Source organism: Girardinichthys multiradiatus, chromosome 9 (genome assembly GCF_021462225.1).
Source record: "Girardinichthys multiradiatus isolate DD_20200921_A chromosome 9, DD_fGirMul_XY1, whole genome shotgun sequence".
Lineage (NCBI taxonomy): Eukaryota > Metazoa > Chordata > Actinopteri > Cyprinodontiformes > Goodeidae > Girardinichthys > Girardinichthys multiradiatus.
The window spans coordinates 6,038,146-6,061,367 of record NC_061802.1 but is presented as its reverse complement, the minus strand read 5'-3'; the positions used below and the strand labels follow the sequence as shown (position 1 = coordinate 6,061,367).

Here is a 23,222-nt window from a genome sequence, read left to right as displayed (position 1 = left end):
ATTTGCCAGTTTGAACCCCTACTCCATCATTCTCAGTGGTTGTGTCCTTGGGCAAGACATTTGACCTGCCTGCTGATGGTGGTCAGAGAGTACCAATTGTGTGGCAGCCCTACTTCTGTCAGTCTGTAGTGTGACGCGCTTTGGAGTCTTCAGACTTCATAAAGTGCTAAACAAGTGCAGGCCATTTACTAGTCCTTAATTAAGCAACTATTTACACTTGCAAAAATACTAAAAATAGACATTTAGTATCACTGTATAAACATATAATAGTAAGTAATGAGATTTTAAGGAAAATTGTTTATGCTGTTATGCTTTTTCCTTCTTTTGAGTTCAAACAAACTATCCTGATAATAGCTGCAGCTTTCAAGGGTACCTTAAGTAATGGTATTGTTCTTCTTGTATAGTTTTCTGCCACTCTGCTAAAAATCTGCACATGATTATCTCTTGTATATTTCTGAAACTTTTAATGGAGCTATGCACTAGAACACCACGTTGGTGGTGAATGATGCATGTAAATGATTATGTTAAAAGCCAAACTGAGACAAATCTAGTGACAGCTGAGGCTCACTTCTGCCAGTTATTTAAATTTGATGAATATTGTAATTGGCTTGGTATCAATTTGCATCCATGTGTCTGCATGTGTTGCAGGAATGCTGAAGAAATTGACCACTCTAAAGGTAGATGACAACCAGCTGACCTCACTGCCTCACACCATTGGGAGGTAAGAAACTGACAGATGTCTCCACAAAGTCTGACAATTTAACTATACTCAGGTTAGATGCAGTGCCTTGCAACAGTATTAATTCGTCATTAAACTTTTTCACATTTGACCGCTTCAAGCCTCAATATCTTTAAGTTTGTATTTTAGGTGATAGAACAACACAAAGCAGCATATACCTGTGAAGTGGTGCATGCATACTGTTAAGCTCATAACTATTCATAACCCTGGCAGATTTAGCTGATAACCTCTCATTTCACCAAGATGATAGGTGTGATCGGGTGTAATATTAACATTTAGAAGTGGCTCCAGCCAGATTCTCAATTTGTAATTGATAGAGAATCTGTGGAGCGAGTTAAAAATTAGGGTTATGGCAAGGTGGCCTTCTAACCTCAAAAACTTCACCAAAGATTAATAGTTAAAATATCAGTGGTAACATGCAAAAAACTGACCAGGAATTATAAAAACAACTTGATTGCTGTTATGCCAAGAAAGATTTTCTTTTGATTATTGAGAAATGTACAAATATTTTCTTACCTGCCATGTTTGAATAAAATGTAAATAAAACAGATATTTGTTTCTTAATGGATACTCATTTTTTTATTGTTTGATAAGAGATGCCTGGGGTATTTCCTATCAGAAACAAACGTCCAAATGAAAATCATTCTTAATCTAAATCTGCCATGGGTATAAATAAGTTTGGCTTCACTCTATGTATTCAGCTACCCTGACTTAATTCTCCGTAGAATCATCTTTCACTACAAGTCCTTTTGGATGCCTCTGAACCAGCTTTAAATATCTAGTGAGTTAGTTTTTTTATTAGTTCTTGTCAAAACAGCTCATACTTAGTCAAGTGGGATGGAAAGTGTCTGCAAATAAAACCTTGGAACAGATTCTCAGTTGGATTAAAGTTTGGACTTTCACTAGACCAGTCTAACACAATAATATGCTTTTTAGTTATCCCTTTCCATTGTTAATTATTGTCCTGTTTAGACTGACCTTGTTTTGGCAGGTTTGCAGTTGTGCCATACTCTTTCCATTTGTATATGATGGAATAAACAGGACTTTAAAAGATGTTCAGAGTCTGAAATATTGTTTCATGACCAACATGTTTTAAACTTCACCACAACTTTATCTCTGACCTGTCTGCTGTGTTCTTTGGCCTTCATCATGGTGTTTGTCCTCTAGTATTATCTAACAAACCTCTGAACAGAACAGCTGTATTTATACTGAGATTAAAATACACACAGGCAGGGCTCTATTTACTAAATAGGTAACTTCTGAGGGCAATTGGTTGCACTAGATTTTTTTATGTAATCAGAGTAAAAGAAAAATGTAAAACTGTGCATACTTTTCTTCCAAATCAGAGTTATGCTCTACTTTGTGTTGCTCTACCAGAAAAATCCCAATGAAAAACATTTAATGAACAGAATGTGAATTGGTTTAAGGGTTATGAACACCTTACCTGTAGCTACAGTATGTAGTAATCTTTGTTTTGTTTTACTTCAAAACCTTCTTCAGCCAACACCTGGCAGTTTATAAGGGTTTGTAGGTGGGTCATTTATGTTGTTTATTATTGTTTTGTAAAGCTGGCTGATGATTGGTTGGGGGGTCTGTGTGTTATGTTTGCTGCGGTGCCGTGGCGTTAGTCCGAAGCCAAAGCAAGGGTGAGTAACATGAGCCTTCTGGATTCAAGGGCTTGTTCAGAGACAGATGTTCAGCTGTGCTGCAGATACAGAAAATGAAAACTTGCTACCACATGCTGTCAATGTGGAGAACATTCCATGTCCATAAAAATTACATGCAAACATAAAACAAGGTCCTCACCTTACCTTATCCTGAACGTTGGATTTAATTTTAAATGTGATTTTTATACTTCAGTAATTTATTAAATTATTGAATTAATTAATTATTATTAATAAAAAAAATAATTAAAATAATTTAAAATATGTGAAATGTGAAAATATGTGAAATGAAAATGATTGCATGTAAAGTTACAGCAGTGGTATGACTGTAGTCTTGTTTTACATCATGGTTCAGGTTAAGCAACAGCAAATATTTTCTTTGCTTCAAAACAAAATAAGATACATTGACAAGTTAACTGGAAATATTTCTGTAAACCAATGTCAATGGTGCTGTCCCCTGATTTTCATCACATCTTTAGTTATTTATAGATTTTATATAAGACTTACATTATTTGAGGAAAGAATAAAGTTCTTTTCTTTGAACCTTAGTGTCTCAAAGTAGTTAAACTGACTATAGAGATTTCATTAAACTCTATATTTCTTATGTACTTAACATCTTTGCAAGATCTGTATCTGAACACTCTGAAAGCTTTTTGTCTTCATGAACAAGTCCCAGGTTTTAGTCCTGATAAGTAGTTCTGTAGATTAATTACTTCTCCTTAAAGCTCTTTATTGTTTCCTATCCATTGTTTGAAGTGTTACTAACCCCAGATGAATATGAACTTTATCCCATCTTTAGTACCTGTATATAACTAAGTATATTAACTGTTGCGCAGCTTGCTTCATAGAAAATCATTTTATTTTTTTATACTTTCAAGCCAAAAAATGTAAAACAAAGCTTTTGGCCTTTTTGGCCTGAATCTAACAACAGTTTGTAGTTTAAATAGTTTAATGTCAATACAGAAGATGATTTGAGACTCAACTTTCTTTAAATTCCTATAATAAGAGCCTTAAACATAAAATAGCTAAAATGTTGTCAATGGTGGGTGGATTGTATGTTTATACAGCAGACTTTCATCAACAAATAACATAGTTGTTAATTTAATAAATAAAAGTACTGAAATTAATTTAAACATCTTTTTTACCTTGCCGCTTGTAAAAAATGCTTGAAATGACATACGTGTGTCACACATTTTTCATGATGCACTCGGTAAGTCATTTTAAGCAGTGCAAACAACAGGCAGTTACAGTTCATTTAATATAACGTAGCAGTTGGACCCCCAGTAAAAACCATGTCACCTTCTACACAGGTGCCTCTTGAAGAGGTTTTGTGTAAAGGAAAAGGTCCACCACTTCTGTAAAAATGCTATTTTTAAATCCAGAAATATTTTTTCTAAGTTCTTATTTTGATTTCATAGACCAAATATTTTTAATTTAACATCCCCTATAAAGGCAAATTCAATGTGATTTGGGTCTTGTTCACTCACACAACTTTAATGTATAATTATACTTTTTTTTGCCCATTTTATATATGTAAAAACTGACAATGTTGATGAATTTGGAGACAGTAAGCATAATATGAACATATTGTTATGGGGGATGTCCAAAATATGACTTTTAAAGAATGTTGTGGTGGTTAAGGAGCTAATGTGGATATAAAAATGCATCTTGAACTTTACTCCCAACCAGAGAGTGACTTCAAACACCCAACTATTACACTTTAGGGTGAAAACAAAACATTTAAGATCTCAAAAATCACATGTCGCTTAGATGAATCTCTATCTGAAGGTTATAATTGGAAACATAATAGAGACATAAATACTAGTTAAAATAAGATAACCTTACCTTATACCTCTCCTCTCGCTTTCTCTCATCTCATCTGCTTCCTGTTCAGACAATATGGTAGTCCAGATGGTCCAGTCTGTTGGGAATAATAGTAGCAGACTAATGTAATGTTAACAGTGACAGTACGTGAATGTAAAGTTGTTGTCTCATTAGCATTAGCATGCTGCTACTTCTGTGTCAGGCCAGTGAAGACACGTAAAGGGCAATCCAGTTTCCTGCAAAGGGGTTGAACTAGATGTTACAGTAGGGAAGCTGACATCTGTGTCATAAAAAAAAAAATGAATAGATGATGATCTCTTTCTGTCCTTAACTTAGTTGTTTTTGGCTGATTTTAATTATATTTAGAAATTTCCATGTAAAGACTGAAACTAGCCATCAATAGCTCTTCTTGGCATTGAAGAAACACGGCTCATATTTATTGTTACTGGTTAAAATAATCCAATTAACAAAAGTTTTTTTATGTAATTACAACATAAAGGCAGCCTGTTGGCAGGATCTTTTTTTTTTATAAAGCCTTTTTCTAATATAATAAAGAAGGAGGTTGTAGGGGCCTTTATGCTGATCTTTGATTTAGTATTCAAATTATTTTCCCGCTTGTTTCAGTCCTTTCATGGAATTTATTTACAGTTGTACAGATAAATAACATTATTTAAATTTCAATGGACATGTTGCATCCTTCAGAATGACTTATATTGTTTTTTGTCATGTTCTCTCTCTCTTTTACTCAGCCTGTCTCTGTTGGAGGAGTTGGACTGTAGCTGTAATGAGCTGGAGTCGTTGCCTCCCACCATTGGCTACCTGCACAGCTTGAGGACTTTTGCTGCAGACGAGAATTTCCTCACAGAGCTGCCACGAGAGGTAAGCTCAATCATTTCAGCATTAACACTGACACTATGCTGTACTCAGGAGAAAAGTTAAGCATATCAGATGTCACCTTAATCAAAAACAATTAATCAAAAAGCTTTGAATTTCATAATTTAATCATGGAGTCCTTCAGTCCTAAAAATGCTCCCTTAGTGAGGGTTTATTTCTGCTTACCTGCCTGAAGCTGGTGGTGAGGTTTAACTTTTTCAATGTTTAAAATTCTGTGTATTTTATGGGGATTTTATGTGATAGACCAGCACAAACCAGGCAAAGCATGCATGGTTTTTGAAATTTTTGGGTGATAAAATTCACAGTCGTGGTGTGTATTGGTATTTAGCAATCTTGAGTCATCACTGTGTAGAACCACCATTTACGTCTGCAGGTGTTTTGATGCATGCTAGTGTATTACACGTCTAGAGACTGAATTTCTTTGTCCACTCCTCTTTCCAAAAAAGCTCAAGCTAAGTCATAGTGGATGGAGAGCATTTGAAATGATCAAGTCTTACACATATTCTCAATGCGATTGAGGGTTGAACTTTGACTGAGCCATTTTAACATGAGGATATCCTTTTATCTAAACCAAGGGTCACAAACTCCTCCAGCTTTTAGATGTGTCTCTGTTTAAACATATCTAAATCTGATGATTAGTTATTAGCAGACTCTGTATAATTGAACTGTATGGTGAGGAGGTATTTTAGTATTTATATTAAGTTTGTTGGACCTTGGACACAACTAAACTTTGTTAGGACACTGACCCTTGAAGATACCATTTGAGTCCCCTGATGTAAACCATTTGATTGTAGTTCTGGCTGTATGTTTAGCACCATTGTCCTACTAGAGGGTAAACCTCTGCCCCAGTCTTATCTTTTAGCTTGTTTTATTCCATTATTAACTCCACCTTCCTGTCGTCTCTCACCAGGCTTCATGTTGCTGCTTGAGAAGTGTATTGGTGTGTTGAGTGTAATGTTCAGAGTTACTTTCCCACTACACATTTTGGATGTGGGCCTGACAGTATAGCTTTAGTCTCATCTGACCCAAAGACCTTCTTCCACATGTTTGCTGTGACCTCTAAGTTGTTTGTAGCAAACTAGAAATGGGTCTTCTTTTCTATTTTTTTTTACCAGTGTCTTTATTATTGCTGTCCCAAATAGTGCATTTTGAGATGTTCAAAGCTTGGTGCTAGAAGCTAAAGCAGGTTTAGCTTTTATAAGCTAACCTTGCTTTAAACTTCACCAGCAACTTCTTAATGAGCCTTTTTAATATCCTCTAACAAACGAATGGGCCCTTGATGAACTATTTAGTAATAAGGTGATTTCTCAAGCCAGTTGGTTGCACTGGATTTTGTTTGGGCTGATCAGAGTGAAGGTGCCTGAACACAAACAAATGCTGCACATTTTTGTACATCTATATTTGCAAAACATTTTGAAAATCATCTAGATTTCTTCTTCCACTTTACAATTATGCACAACTTTGTGTGGATCTAACACGCAAAATCCCTGCGTACACAAAAGTTAGTGTTTGTCTCTTGAAAAAAATGAAACTAAATTGTGAGGGATATTGAAGCTTTTGCAAGGCACTCTAATATATTCTGATGGCTTGAGTCTGTGTGTGTGTACTTGTTTTAGATTGGTAACTGCAAGAACGTGACGGTGATGTCACTTCGGTCCAACAAGCTGGAGTTTCTGCCTGACGAAATCGGACAGATGACCAAACTGCGTGTACTTAACCTCAGTGACAACAGGTACACGGTTCAGCATACCGAAGCAAAGCCTGGGATTTAATTCACAAGTGACACCAAGTTAACAATCAGGCAACAATTTCTCAATGGCAGTCTCACTGCTTTTTCTTCACTACTGATACGACCTGTGGTTGCCATAGGAATCAGAGTGTGTTGCCATGGTTGCATGCTCTGCAGGCTGTACAGTGCGTGGGAACACAAAACATCTCTGTTCTTTCCCACCCCCCTCCTTCATTATTTTTCGCTGTCTTCCTCTCAGGTTAAAGAATCTACCGTTTACCTTCACCAAGCTGAAGGACTTGGCAGCTCTGTGGCTCTCTGACAATCAGGTATCTGTCATTTATCCTACAGACCTGCAAGAGAACACACCTCCTAAGTGAGATGTGTAACAAAATCTCAAGGTCTGGTTAAAAAGCAGATTTATAAAGCAATTGAAAATGGTTGTCCTTCTAAGGCTTTTATCTTGAAGTACCAGCATTGACTCCTGACTCTGAAGTACCTAAATATAACTAATTAATCAAACGTATTCTATAAAATAAAATGTTCAAGTCAAAAGCACATTTAAATGTCAAATGTTGATAAATTGTTAAGGCAGACATACGTTTCCATTTAAAATTGGTAGTAATGTAGTCACATTAGGGCACACATTTTGATTTAGGTTTGATTGAGGTTATTAGCATGTTACATATATTAAAACTGCTCATGAACGTTAAAGTTTCATTGAGTGGTTACTGCTTAATGTTAAAAAGGAAGTTGTCTTTTTTGTATCAATGTTCTCTAAATAAATGTCAGTCATGTCATATTATCATTAGCTAAATATTTCTGTCAAGCTAAAATAAATTCATTTGTAACATAAAAGTAACCTAAAATGTAACCTTTTTTTTCTATTGTTGCTAAAAATTCCTTGTAAACTATTTTCCAAATGTTTTCATTATAACTGAAGAAGTGCCTATTGAAATGAAAATTTGAAAGTTTGTTTCTGTATTTTGCAGTCCAAAGCTTTGATCCCACTTCAGACAGAAGCCCATCCAGAAACCAAACAGAAGGTTTTGACCAACTACATGTTTCCACAACAGCCCAGACATGATGAAGGTATAAAATAGGTGCTTCTACATAGTGTCACATGAAGTTTGAATGTTGATTTGAGAAAGCTCACATGATATTTTTTGGTTTGTTCAACCCTACTAGGTGATCTTGACATATTGCTAAAATGCTTTTTAGGACATTTTCCAGTCTTTTTGGGAAAATAAATGTTCAACCAAAACAGCAATATTTAAAGTTATCCGTGACATTAAGATGTGAGCAGATTCTGGGGAATATGTAGTTCTAGTTATGTTAGATATCTCCTCAGCTTTTGACACAGGTAACCATAAAATACTGATAAATAAACCAAAGGATTTGGTTGGAATGTCTGCATCTGTCCTAAGGTGGTTTTCTTCATATAAATCTGCTCAGGGCATTAGTGTCTGCCTTGTCCTTGTCACAGTATATATTCTTTCTTTATGCCAAAATAGTAGTTCAGTAATGTTTCCTGTCATCTTTTTGCTGATGATATTCAACTTTATTGAACATTAAGCCCACTGAGGTCCACGAGTTTTTAATTGTTTGACAAGATTTTACTAGTGGTTGAGTAACACATATCTGCAGCTATACTCAGACAAAACTGAAACCGTAGTTATTGCATTGGACACTGCCATCTCTACAAAGCAGTGCCTAGGTTATTTATTATTTTCTCAGGGGACCCTTGTCAGGATTTACGTAGGTATAGTTTTGAAGACGTTTTTTAAGTCAAACATTTAGTAAGCAATAGTTTTTTTTCTTCTAAGAAAAATCCCAGAACTCAGGCAAATGGTGTCAACATGTCAACTTGAGATAATACCTGACTCCTTTGTCTCCATACAGATGGACTATATAGTAATAGTCGGCTTATTAAGAATAAGCAAGATTGTCTCTAGAACCGTTTGATCAAGGACTTCAAACTCACTTAAACAGAAGACTTCATATAACCACTGTATTAAAATCGCTACACTGGCTACGTAAAACTATGTTAGTTTCAGAATGAATGTTAACATGTTTGTTTTAACCGTCAAAGCTGTAAATGGTCAGGCTCTATCTCCTCCCGCAATCTGAAGCCATCTAGGTCATCTCAGAACCTTTTAAAAGTTTCTCACACGCCCCAGGCTGATGTTTCCAAACAATAGTTCCCAGGTTGTCCAATGACCTGCCTTCCACTCAAGCCTTTCCACTGGATTCTGTGGATACTTTTTAAAAGCAGATGAGAGTTTTTTCCAAGAAGCGTTAGATTGTTTTTTGGCTTTTATGATTTTTTTGTGTTTTGTTTTTCTGTTGTAAACCGTTGGTTTTTGGTTACTTTCAGAGGATCAGTACTTTGTGAAATTTGTCTGTGAAAGGCACTGTATGAATACGCCTTTTACTAACTTACTATTTGCGGTACAACATGAGCTTGAATCAACTGTTAAAGTTGGGGTACTCTCAAAATTTAGCTTTGCAAAAGTCGCACCTCCGAGTCAATAAATGCTACTGTGTTGCTGGATGTGTACAGATTACCAGTCGGATAGTGACAGCTTTAATCCTACACTGTGGGAAGAGCAAAGACAGCAGAGGATGACTGTGGCCTTTGACTTTGAAGACAAGAAAGACGAGGAAGACAACTCTGGGAAGGTCAAGGTCAGCTTTTTGTATTTCCATTTCTGTTGGTTTCTCTCAGCCCCTCGCACAGTGACTAGTTGATGAAGCCATATACTTTGTAATACTTTTTTATCAATGCATTTTATTAATAACCGCAAAGCTGGCATAATTAAAACATCATTATCAAATTCTGAATCTGCCAAATAAAACTTTTCATACTGTCTAATTTAAAGTATAAATTACAGGTCCTTCTCAAAATATTAGCATATTGTGATAAAGTTAATTATTTTCCATAATGTAATGATGAAAATTTAACATTCATATATTTTAGATTCATTGCACACTAAATGAAATATTTCAGGTCTTTTATTGTCTTAATACGGATGATTTTGGCATACAGCTCATGAAAACCCAAAATTCTTATCTCACAAAATTAGCATATCATTAAAAGGGTCTCTAAACGAGCTATGAACCTAATCATCTGAATCAACAAGTTAACGCTAAACACCTGCAAAAGATTCCTGAGGCCTTTAAAACTCCCAGCCTGGTTCATCACTCAAAACCCCAATCATGGGTAAGACTGCCGACCTGACTGCTGTCCAGAAGGCCACTATTGACACCCTCAAGCAAGAGGGTAAGACACAGAAAGACATTTCTGAACGAATAGGCTGTTCCCAGAGTGATGTATCAAGGCACCTCAGTGGGAAGTCTGTGGGAAGGAAAAAGTGTGGCAGAAACGCTGCACAACGAGAAGAGGTGACTGGACCCTGAGGAAGATTGTGGAGTAGGGCCAATTCCAGACCTTGGGGCACCTGCAGAAGCAGTGGACTGAGTCTGGAGTAGAAACATCCAGAGCCACTGTGCACAGGCGTGTGCAGGAAATGGGCTACAGGTGCCGCATTCCCCAGGTCAAGCCACTTTTGAACCAGAAACAGCGGCAGAAGCGCCTGACCTGGGCTACAGAGAAGCAGCACTGGACTGTTGCTCAGTGGTCCAAAGTACTTTTTCAGATGAAAGCAAATTATGCATGTCATTTGGAAATCAAGGTGCCAGAGTCTGGAGGAAGACTGGGGAGAAGGAAATGCGAAAATGCCAGAAGTCCAGTGTCAAGTACCCACAGTCAGTGATGGTCTGGGGTGCCGTGTCAGTTGCTGGTGTTGGTCCACTGTGTTTTATCAAGGGCAGGGTCAATGCAGCTAGCTATCAGGAGATTTTGGAGTACTTCATGCTTCCATCTGCTGAAAAGCTTTATGGAGATGAAGATTTCATTTTTCAGCACAACCTGGCACCAGCTCACAGTGCCAAAACCACTGGTAAATGGTTTACTGACCATGGTATCACTGTGCTCAATTGGCCTGCCAACTCTCCTGACCTGAACCCCATAGAGAATCTGTGGGATATTGTGAAGAGAACGTTGAGAGACTCAAGACCCAACACTCTGGATGAGCTAAAGGCCGCTATCGAAGCATCCTGGGCCTCCATAAGACCTCAGCAGTGCCACAGGCTGATTGCCTCCATGCCACGCCGCATTGAAGCAGTTATTTCTGCAAAAGGATTCCCGACCAAGTATTGAGTGCATAACTGTACATGATTATTTGAAGGTTGACGTTTTTTGTATTAAAAACACTTTTCTTTTATTGGTCGGATGAAATATGCTAATTTTGTGAGATAGGAATTTTGGGTTTTCATGAGCTGTATGCCAAAATCATCCGTATTAAGACAATAAAAGACCTGAAATACTTCACTTAGTGTGCAATGACTCTAAAATATATGAATGTTAAATTTTCATCATGACATTATGGAAAATAATGAACTTTATCACAATATGCTAATATTTTGAGAAGGACCTGTATTTTCTTTATTGTAGGTGGAGATAAACTTGAAGCGCTACCCAACACCCTACCCTGAGGACCTGAAGAACATGGTCAAATCAGTGCAGAGTCTTGTGGGTAAAAGCATGCATCCCGGACATGGGCACCAGCACCAGCTGAGCTCAGGCACTGCCACCTCAGCAGGAACCAACATGGAGCATACACACCTAAGCAAAGAACAGTATGAGCCACCGTGGCCCCTGCCTCCTAAAGAGGTAAGAAAGAGTTGTGCATAATCACAGGGGATGAGTGCAGGAAACAGTAGAAATTACCTCATTAGTTGATGTCATCACTGGCTTCCTGATCTAAACTTAATCTGATGTGTTCCTAAATGACATGATCTGCAAGTACACTTAGTATTATTAACATTAATTGTTAATAGCTAGGAAGTCATTAGGTCAGGCTACATCACAGACATATATTGCATAAAATATTTTGTCACCTCACACATTGAGTGACCTTCCATTCTTAACCAATTTGCAGCTTTAACTCTTCTATGAAAGCTTTCCACAAGGTTTAGGGCTGTGATTATGGAAATTATTTATAATTCTACCAGAACTGCATTTGTGAGGTCAGACATTGATCTAGATTGAGAAGCTCTGGCTTACAGTCTCTTCTCTAATTCATTCCAAATGTGTTTGTTAGGTTGAGGCCAGGATTCCCTGCAGGCCTTTCAAGTTCTTTCACACCAAATTCATCTATGTGTTTATAGACCTTGCTTTATTCACCTGTGGAACATGGAAGTTATTGCAATACCTGAATTCATGATTTTGATGAAGAATTAAATATGTTTGGCCACATAGTGTATTTTAATCCTTTACTTTGCTTAGTTGATGCAGGTATTTGATTCATTTGACGGACGAAATCAAACTGTTTGCCAGGTGACTGACAGAGAGATGCAGGACTTCTCTCAGTCTCAGCTAATGGATCAAGGATCAATGCATAACTCTGGCATCGATATTCCCAAGAGGAAGGACAAAGAAGATTTGACAGAGAGCTCTGAGGTACAGACATTCACACACATGTACACACAACAAACACAGTCAGTACATAAATACAGGAGTTAGGTGTTTGCTGTAGGGTTGTTATACAGTTTTATTTACATTAGGTGAAGATCCATGCAGTCAATGGAGAAATAAAGGATTTTGTTATTGCAATGAATGTCTGAGAACAAAAAAATCTCAGTGATGTGGTATGATGCAATGTCAAAGATGTACTAATGTGGTTACAGCACTTTGCACATGTCTTTCATCAAAGATGTGTACAAATCCTTACAATATATTATCTTTTATTGGAGGGTTTATAATTTCACGCTGCCGTTTGAAAAATCATGCCTTCAATTTTAATACATTTATTCAACGGGGAAAAATTCTATGTTAATAATTGTCTTTGACAGAAACACTGGTGCCAAACTTAATGGCATCCCAACAACTCCTTAGATTAACACTTGACATTTTTAAGTTCAGTAATCTATGAACTTTAAAATAGGAATCCATGACTTCACATTTCCCTAGCCTATAAACATGACATAATACAGGCCCAATTGGCTTAGCTATTAGCCACTAGCCACGATCTGTATGCTCCAAGTTTGAAAAATGTTTAGGAACAGACTAGTTGCTGCCCTGTTGGCAAAAGGGGATTTTGCAAATAAACAGCAGAGATACTAAGTGTAGCATTTTGATTTAGTAAAAAAACAGTTGCGTTTTATTTGATTTTGCTATGGATAAATGTACCCAAGGTGAAGGTAGTTTTATTCTATATCTTGCACTGTGATGTAATGCTTCAGCAATAAAAGATTCATTTATCTTAATTCCTTTTGTGCAGCTTAGCTAGAGTTACAACAAATATGGAGAGCATTGTAAATATATAATTTACCTGACTGATATCAACCTCTGATTTTATTTATCGTTGTTCAGGACTCGATGGGTGGCTCTCCAAATGACATCCGTATATCAGACATGAGGCCAACACTGGTGGAGCCACCAATGTACAAACCAAAGGTGGTACTGCTGGGGAAGGATAAGAAAGGTACTGTATCATACAGAGTTAGATCTGTAACTTTTAATGTAATCACAAAGCTGCAAATGATAATTTAACGTGGTCTTATTTTTAGGAGCTGTGAGGCATGTTGCAATTGAGTCCATTAATTAGTTATATTGTGAAGCAAATTAACTTTAACACATTACAGGGAGAGAGAATGAACCTCTACAGTAAATGCTTGTTTCCGTCTGGTATAAGCAGTGTTTAGTTTGGCCTATTTTAATTTATCTGCCCTGGAGGCATTTATTTCATCTGAGTGAAACAAAGTTAATTTTTGCATGTAATAAAAAAAATCAGATTTAGCTCTAAATTATGCATTTAGTGCTATTATTGCACCAGTTCATTTCTGTTCCCTGTGATACACCATAGCTCCATCAGAGCTATTTCATGTAGTCAGCTCTATACGGAACAAATTGCAAAATAAAAAAAACCAAACAGCTTCTCTGCTTTGTTGATTGTTCTTAATGGGAGAGTTGGTTTGATACAAATGGCAATGAAGAAAAAGAATTTATATAAAGATGCTTGATAGTTTTCTGAAACTGTTATTTTGATGTCGCTTTAATCTCAAATTAAAGAAAATTATCTCTTGCACAAGGGACACTAAATTAAAATTGTAATACAGGCCATGTTATGCAAGTAATATATCGTTTTTGTATGGTAATGATGTAATTGGTGTAGCGCATCTACCTAAAAGCATAATCATACACACATGCACACACACACACTCGCACCCAAACACATATAAATGCAAAAATGCTGAAAATTTTCAGAGTACTTTTTTAAATCCACATTCATGAATTGAGAATTTAGATTATCAATTACTTTTAATTTTCATCTTTCCATCCATCATCCAAACTTCTTACAGTTCAGTAAAAAGAAAACTGTAAAGAGAATCAAACATTTACAGCTATAAAAAGCTCCCATTCTCAAAAAAGGGGAATTGTCAAATTATCTGTTGAAATACATGAAAGTGTTCAATAGTTTTTTGGCTTCAAGTTTAAACTTTTAGAGTAAAATCTATCAAAACCCGACCTTCAGCAGGACAAAACTATTTATTCTATCAGTAGAAGTGTTGTCTAAGTGGGACATTTTTTTAAAGAGAGACGCTTGTCTTTCGATGTCTGTCTCCATCCAGAGTCAACAGATGAGGAGGTCGATAAGCTCCACTGTCTGAATCACAGTGGTTCCTCGGCCACCTACTCTGACTACTCACCTTCGCAGGGCTCCTCAGGCTCCTCCAATCCTTCCGCCAACACACACTCACACACACACTCTCATGCTCACACACACACTCCTGCCCTGCCAGCCCCCAATAGGGATCAGGCCCCTCCAACACACTGGACCAACAGGTAAATTTACCTGCTTCATGTTCTATGTTCTTATCAGACATCTCATATATCATCACGTCTTCTCCTTCAGTCTAAATGTCCCTGTAGTCTTCTCCATCTATTTTAATATCTCATACATCTATCAACTTACTCCATCTTTTGCCTTCTCCTTCTATCTTTGTTCAACCTCATCATCTATCTGTTTGCTCACGAAGGTCAGAGAGGCTTGTTAAGATGCTTCAAATTGCTGTTCAGGAAGTTCTTTCTCTGCTCGCTTCTCTGGTTAAGAGGCTTCCTGTGTGTACTTAACTGATATTACTGTTTAGAAGAGTATTGCCTTTTGTACAGAGAGATGAAAATAACAAATTAAAGAGGTATTGTTCCTCTGATTGCAGTACATTAATGATATAAGCTGACATATGTGGAACTTGGAATCGCATTAAAAATTAATATCAAAATGTGTTTTGAATCTGTTCCCTGTCTGAAATCTTGCAGTAATGAATAGTAGCAAAAATATAATCTTAGATAGCATGCCAAATTTATAGTATTATAGCTTCAGACATGCTGATTAGTTTTAATTAAAGTCTGACAGCTATGTATGGCTGACAAAGAATTTTTAATATTCCCAATTAATGTGTTAACTTAGACCATAATATCTACTGGAAAAAATCAAAGTTTTTTAAAGACCTTTAAAAATTGTTTTTATTAAATATCAGTCCATCCATCCATCCTTGATGTTTTGTGTTCAAACTTTGGCCTCGTTAGTTATCTCCAGTAAATCCATGTACAACTTTTATATTTATATGCAGGACTGAATACTCCGCTAGTTTCAGTCTGCAAACTTACATATATACAGATAAAAAATGTTTAGGATCCCTGAAAAATACAAAATGTTCTCAAATGTTGCCTTTAACAAGACTTTGTTCGTAGTCTGGAAGTAAATTGGTCCTTCATTATTGAGTTTTTTCTGCTTCTCTTTGACAGCTTGGCCTTGAGAGAAACTGTATTTGAAAAGCTCCTTCATTAGAAACATACTTCCTCTTAGACTCATTCCTTCCATCCTTCTTTAACTCTGAGCAGGCGATGCAATTTTTGTCAACATTATAGTTGTTATTTTTCATGGCCTGGAGTGCGGTTCAGATCTCAGTCTGTACAGAGTTTTTTATCTTTTTGTCTGCATCCTTGTAAAACATATTTGTAAACTGCAAATGACAGTGAGGGAGTTTGAAGGCACTTGTATTTGGCATTCATCCTCTTAGAAACATAATTACTGCAAACATTGTACTCTGCCCAGTTGATGTTTAGGAGGAACATCACAGAGATGGAGTTGTTCTGCTTCCCAATGCCTGCGGGTTGGATTTGCGCAACACATGTTAATGTGCCATGGCACTGTAGCATAATCCAGTTCAGTTTATTATTGTTCTCTTTTTTATTAACTCCTAATGTTTTGTTTTTGTAGACTTGCCCAGTCATTCCCAAAGCCTATTGATTCCAAGCCCCTGCTGTCTCAGAGAGAAACTCCTCCATCAGGTACCTTGCAGCAACGGGGAGATCGGCGTCCGCTTAGCGAGCCTTTTGATTGGTCTGAGGCTCCACACTACGACAACACAGGTTTTGATGCTGAGGAGTCTCCTATGGACCCTCCCTCCAATACAAGTCAGGGTAATCCCCCGCTGGGCTCCAAACCCCGCAGCCAGTCGGCACATGGCCGCCGGCCCCTCCTCAGGCAAGATCGAATTGTAGGAGTCCCTTTGGAGCTGGATACCCAGACACTCCCCTATCACAGTAACCAACGCTGCACCCCGGATAATGACCCACAATCCTCTGGACCTCCTTCCCAGAACCCCTGGCAGAATTGGACCAGGACCCCCAGCCCATTGGAGGACAGAACAGCTTTCCCCTCAAAGCTGGACCTGACACCCACCTCAAGCCCCAACCCTGACCGCAAAGACATTGACTCAAGGTGAGAGACTGGAAATTAGCTACTGGAATTAAAACAATGTCTACATAACATTTGTCTTACAACGTTTACAGGACATCAAAAGCTACTCACAACAGCTACTCAGACACAATGACTGTTGACACAGACAATATAAACACAAGGACCTTGCCTGCTTTTTTCTGTTTTTATTGGCATCGTCATTGTCATGATTCCCTGTTTTTTTTTTCATTTCAAGACTGGAACAGGGCTCAGGACCTTTGCCTGGAAGCTGGACATATCACAACAGTCAGGGAGAGCAGATCAGGAAGGATCAGCTCAGCGTCGGTGGGGGAAACAAGGTAACAGTGGTGATGAGTAAAAGCTCTGACCGGCTTTCCCCCATGATGAAGGAGACGAGATCCAAGTTTAAGAAATCCCAGAGCATAGACGAGATTGACATCGGCTCCTACAAAGTCTACAGGTAAATTTAGAATGCATATTTGGTCAGTAAGTCAAGTGTGACTGCTAGAGAGGCCACAATCAGGGATTTGTAGTCAATTTCAAGCTTTGACCTACTAAAAACATTCTCAGCCAATTCTGATTTCTCCCCAGCAACTATAATTAACAGCATAGAAAATGTTTTTTGTCCTTCCTGCCATAAACTGTAATTGATAGAATATTATAACATTATTCTGAGTGAAGGCAACTTTCCATCATTTGTGTGTGTGTGAGGGAGAGCAGCACAATAGTCAGTGTTGTCTTTTTGTTTCGAAATAATATTGAAAGTAGCTAAATTTGAGTGCTCTTTCTGCAGAAACAACCACTCACACGATAGAACGTGGTGGTTTGTGCAACCTTTTATGTGTGATACATTCACTGATCAGAAAAAATTTGGATTATTGAAGTTCCTGCCATCATTATATTAGGTTCCCCAGATGATTTCATGGTGCATGTTTTGATGTTCTCATGTATTGTGGCTCCAGTTGTTCATCTTTCTTCACAGTATTCCTATGGAAAGCTATAGTTCATCCATTGAACAGCAGACTAGTTTGGACCGTTCAGAGCTCCCTGGTTCCATGGAGCACACCAGCATGTCACGGTCTCAGTCTGCCCCCATGTTAGATGATGAGCTGGGCTTCCCAGGACACGGAAGTGGCAACCAGAATCAGTCTGGACAAAATCTAAAACCTGCCATTCCTCACAAGGCCTATCATTTTGACCAGAACTACAACCCCCAGGTCAGATAATTTTTAAATTATATCGCTGTGTCTGTATAAATAAAAATGCTGATGCAATAATATGAATATACTGTTAATTTCAAATTAAAAATGCAGCATTTTGGGGGTAAATTATAGTCTCCTATAAAATCGTTGTGTGACAACCTTTACATTGACTCACTGACTAACCTCTTATCAGGTAACCATCGATCGCAGGATTCCTCCCCCTTTCCCCAACACACCAGATTACGTAAACCACTCATCAAAGGCCATGGATTACTTGAGTCAGCCTGGAAAGACGCTACCCAAGGAGCTTGTGAGTCCTAGGTATCGTGCATATCCACCTCTGGAAATGTTTTCATTCCCCCAAGCCCCAATCAACCAGGATGGCCCATCCAGCCAGCAGCAGCAAACTATCTCATCTCAGCGCTCCAGGCCAGGGTTTCTAAGAAGAGCTGATTCTTTGGTTAGCTCTACTGAGCTTGCCTTGTTTCGCAGAGTTCATGAAGCCCAGCAGGAGGCGCTACAGGAAGCTCAGTACAAGCAGCAGGTAGGTGTGAGTACCAAAAAAAACCATATCTTTGAAAACTATTGTATACATCATTAATGTTTTTATGTGAATCCAGAAAGAAACACATCTCGCTATAAAAATATGAATGCAATTAAACTTTTTGTGTTTTATTTGAGGACAAAAAATTCAGTAGAAAGAAAAAAATACATGTTAATATACCAATTTCATTTGTCATTTTAAAGTCATTAATTTATCATTAGCTTAATTCTTTAGTTAATAACCATCCTACCTGTCCTGCTCTCAGACGGACCCCCCTCATTATAGTCGGGCTCTTGGCTACTCTTCCCCAATGGAGCACTCTGCCCTCACCAACATGTCTGACAACCAAAATCAGATGATGCACAACAAGAGAAATGGTCGCTATGATGATGACTATACAACTTACCAGGAGCAGAAGAAGCCCATGATTGGTTATCCAACCAAAAGTCTTACTCAGCGTCGCCCCCTATCAGCTAGGAGCTACAGTACTGAAACCTATGGAGCATCCCAGGTAAGCTGCTACTGTTTGCTTTACAACCAATGTGTTTTGATTTTTTGCTTTCAGCTGTATTTTAATCAACTTATATACTATTATGTATCATTAAGTATAATGATATATAATTTTCATTTTAGTTGTTCCCAATGGAAATGGTTGAGCATAGAATATGTTTTTGCTTATCAGTGGCATTTTGACTCCTTGATAATTGTGGGATTTCTACCTCTCTTTAAAGCATTATTGTAATAGAAGTATATCCAGCATCCAGCAGCACATGATTTAAAATGTTATAGAAACAAGGCAGCTGTATAAAGATCCATCAGGTACCTTCAAACCTTTAAAACATTTTTCATTCCTTGTCTATTTTTTAGATTCAAATGTATTTCCATAGTAAATAAATAAATAAAAAAACAGATAAAAGTATTTAGGATTTGTCTAGAGTTGATTAAGACAATTGTAACAGCCATTGGCCTTGCAAAGACTGGCAAATTGACATGATCGTGCTAATGTGCCAGCTTCACAAATATTAACATTTTCCTAAACACATGCATAATTTTAAAGTTATTGACTGTCATCTAATACAGCTGATCTTCTTATGTCCACACATTTGTTTGTGAAATAGTTTTCAGCAACTCAGCCCCGCTTATAAATATAAACAATTTAAATGGTTGGAGGGATTTATAAATAGATAGATGGACACATCCACATACATAGATTTGGATTCATTGATTAAAAACAAAATAAAGGGAACACACGTTAAACTGTGGAGTAATTTGGTTTAGCTTAGTATGCAGAGTATTTTATCTATTTTGGTGTTAATGAGCTGTCTGTATGGGCAGCTAGCCTGCAATCAAGGGCTGAACAGGGATGGAGAAGTGTAGTACTGTAGCTTCCCTTCAGCCAGCTGACTGGCTGTATGTAGCAACAGGTAGAGGAGAAGAAAGGCTTTGCAACTCTATCGCATATAGTCAGAGAACACTAAGCTTTTAAACCGAATGGTAAGATGTACACTGGTTTTATAATTATAACTTTGTAAAATTAACAGCCTAAATTATCTACTGCAGCTTTAACAACATAGGTCATAGTTCTTCATCTATAGTAGAATTTAGTTTCTTTTCATTCCAGTCACATCCATGATCCCACTTGAGCATATGCATTTGCAGAGAGATAGCCTATTTTGGAAGACAAGTTTGAGGATTTAGGGTTTCACTTCAAATGGTACTGGAGTCTTGAATTCACAAACATTTAGGGTTTCAACAGCCTTTTGATCCTTTTGCCTTTAATTACCTGTGTTGAGGTATCAGCTGTTGGGTTCATCCATTTTGGTCGTACATTTTGACACACGCAGCTCAACAGACGTCGCAGCTCTGACGTCACTGGGAGGATAAACCGGCTGAGATGCAGAGTTTTGTTGCCATTTCCCGCCTGTCTCACAGGACAGCGCAACGGAGGCGCATATCTGGAGAGACAAAAAAGCTCGTAGGTGAACTTTTGCTCCACAAGGCCATTCCCGGAAGAGCTTGAAAGCTGGAAATCTGTCTGATATGAGAAGATCAGAGGATTTATTCACCGATCGAAGACCACGCCCACACCTGGCGCAGCCACAGAGGTTCTATGTCCAAGGAGATGAGTTTTCCTCTTTGTGTAATGCAGTCGACTAATGGTTCATCTTTTCCCCTCCTGGACGGATGAGAAATTACAGTTTTTTTTCTTTAATTTGATCACGGTCCCCCTCCCATCCTTTTTCTTCAGATCTGATCCATCCTCGACCGGTGGAGAGCAGAAATCAACGTCTAAGTAATTTTGTTCTTTTCATATTAAACCGGATAGGTGCATTTAGAGGTCTGGGTAGGATGAGGCATAGTTAAGGTGATGTAGGATCACCAGTAGTTAATCTCAGGTATTAACTTGTTGCATGCAATACTGATTGAATTATGTTATGCTGAGCTGTGTTTTGATTTGCTGCTGAATTGTGTGTGGTTAATGTTTTGTCTGGCTGATCCCAAATCAGCCAGGAGTTAGAAGTTAGACTTTCAAAGGTTTTTCATTCAAAGCAACTGCGGTCTGGGCCTCACCCGACCACTCTTTGTTCCAGTTTTATTGCTGGAGATTTTCCACTGAGTTCCCGCCTCAGAGTTTATTACTCTTTGTCAAAATGTGTGGCGGTCAGCTGGTTGTGGCTAAAGGGGCGTGGCCCCACCGTTTTATCAGATGATCGCTGCAATCGAGACATCAGCACCAGGAGGACTTCTTTCCATTTAACCCAAATTACACATTTTGTCCATAAAACTACTGGTTTGATCTTCATAGACACTAAATGCGCATATATTTTTCTTTTATTATCATTGTTAGGTATTCCCTTTGTGTAGAACGGTGCTTGTTAGTTAGGTGAATGTTTTTGGACCAGAATAATGGTATATCAGGATTATTTGGCTTCAATAAATCTTCATATATATAATTAAGAGAAGCGTTTGTGTTTATTTCGTGCAAGCGTGATTTATCTGTCAAAACAAGGTCAAAGTTCTCCCACCTTTGGTGAAGCAGTTGAATAAACAGTGACCGTTTGCAGTTTGGTTAATAATTTGTAATTATTAAAGAGCTTTGAGCCCATAATCACAACACCAGAGGACATCTCTGATTTCTATTCGTAAGTAATGATTTTTGGTTAAGAAATTAATTTTTTTAAGTTATGATTTTAAATTATAATTCTTGATGAATATTAATTAATCAATAAAATAATCCTTATAGTAAGGATAGTGTTCATTGCTGCTTCCTTGTTTACAAAAAAGCCCCTTGTTCATAAATAACCCTTCAGGATATTCTGGGTTGGTTTCAAGTCAGATGTTCCTAAAATAGCCTCAGAGATGTGTCCAACAGCATACCTGATTAGATGAGCATCTAGAGTATTTCATTTGGTGTCTTTCAGCATGAGCAAGTGGGACACAAGCTCTAAATATTATTTGGTACTTTTATGGCTCTTGCCTTACTTTTACTAATGTTAGAGTTATAAAGCTGATAAACATAGACAAGTGTAAAATAAGACACAAGTGAACCAAGTAAGTTTGACTTGCAAGACCCTTTTTCACACTAAAAAACAATCATAAGAAACATCTTAGCTAGAGTAGAACTTCAAACATAAACGTGGTTTAAACTGAACAATGACAACTTATATATATTTTTCCAACAACTAACTTTTGGCAGAAACTCAAAATATCAGTTTTTAGTACACTGTTCATAGCCTGTCGTGTTCATTTATTTTAAGATCTGCAATACTTTGTTTCACTCTAGTCTTTGTGCCTCTCTCACATTGTACTGTTATATTTTGACATAAATCAGGCCCGCCCTGTGTCCGCTCGCCCCACCATGGCTGCCCTGTTAGAGAAGATGCCACCCGACTACACCCTGGCAACCTGTCCTGAGAAACCATCAGAGGACACCATCAAAGTAAGACCTGTTGTGCCGCAAAAACCTGAGGACATCACTTCCAAGATGCCAGCCGACTGGAGGCAACAACTTCTCAGGCACATAGAGGCCAAACGATTGGACAGGGTATGTCTATGCAAAGCAGATACTGTTAAAAAAACATATGCTCATAGCACACACACACACACACGTACATATGAATACATCACTGAAAAGCCCTCCCTGTCTGTATCCATGTAAGTCTGTTTTGTAAGGTTGACAAGATTTGTTTTCGGCTGCATATGTGTCCACTCCACACTGTCGCTGTGTCAGCCTGATCAACCTCACACTCACCAATGGATATGTGCTTTAAAATGTCACATTTCCTTACATTCCGTTCAGCAAAATCTTCATTATATTGAACAGTCTGATTCTGTGTCATTTTATCTTATTTTTTTCCAACAAGTGAAAAGTCACTAAAATGATGGTAAGACTTTTCGATTTTATTTTAGGTTGTTGAAAAACCTCACTAACAAAATAAACTGCTGCTAATTGCTTACATTTCTTCTAATTGTTCACACTTGTTTGAAAAAAGACAAAAGATCCTCTGAATCACAGCCATTGTCAAAGATGAGGATATTTTGAAGAGATTACATGGTCTTGGCATATGTCTAAAACACAGATATTAGTAAAGAGGGAACATTTAATAGGATATTCCCTTTCAACTTTTTTCTAATTTGTTGGTTGATGACTGTTGATACTCCTATGTTCTTTAGCTTAACATACAGTTTGTATACTGAATTCTGTGAATACTGAATTCACAGAATGTCATCTTAAACAGTCTGAACTAACCCTAAACAGATTCCCTGAAACAATTTAAGTCTCTAGATGTTGTGCA

At 37.6% G+C, this 23,222-nt stretch overlaps 1 protein-coding gene across 7 annotated transcripts in view; it reads left to right on the top strand.

Annotated features, from left to right (window-relative positions):
* lrrc7 (leucine rich repeat containing 7) overlaps nucleotides 1-23,222 on the top strand; it is a 190,293-nt gene that overhangs the window by 145,351 nt on the left and 21,720 nt on the right. For 6 of the 7 annotated variants that reach the window (XM_047375014.1, XM_047375017.1, XM_047375019.1 and 3 more), the window contains 16 exons: nucleotides 649-721; nucleotides 4,977-5,106; nucleotides 6,738-6,853; nucleotides 7,110-7,179; nucleotides 7,843-7,942; nucleotides 9,414-9,538; nucleotides 11,367-11,585; nucleotides 12,201-12,374; nucleotides 13,287-13,398; nucleotides 14,546-14,759; nucleotides 16,198-16,701; nucleotides 16,916-17,140; nucleotides 17,663-17,897; nucleotides 18,076-18,426; nucleotides 18,692-18,937; nucleotides 22,259-22,471. In XM_047375014.1, coding sequence (XP_047230970.1) covers nucleotides 649-721; nucleotides 4,977-5,106; nucleotides 6,738-6,853; nucleotides 7,110-7,179; nucleotides 7,843-7,942; nucleotides 9,414-9,538; nucleotides 11,367-11,585; nucleotides 12,201-12,374; nucleotides 13,287-13,398; nucleotides 14,546-14,759; nucleotides 16,198-16,701; nucleotides 16,916-17,140; nucleotides 17,663-17,897; nucleotides 18,076-18,426; nucleotides 18,692-18,937; nucleotides 22,259-22,471 — 3,107 coding nt within the window. The remainder of the gene's footprint in view (nucleotides 1-648; nucleotides 722-4,976; nucleotides 5,107-6,737; nucleotides 6,854-7,109; nucleotides 7,180-7,842; nucleotides 7,943-9,413; nucleotides 9,539-11,366; nucleotides 11,586-12,200; nucleotides 12,375-13,286; nucleotides 13,399-14,545; nucleotides 14,760-16,197; nucleotides 16,702-16,915; nucleotides 17,141-17,662; nucleotides 17,898-18,075; nucleotides 18,427-18,691; nucleotides 18,938-22,258; nucleotides 22,472-23,222) is intronic. The other variant, XM_047375015.1, reaches the window with a different exon arrangement.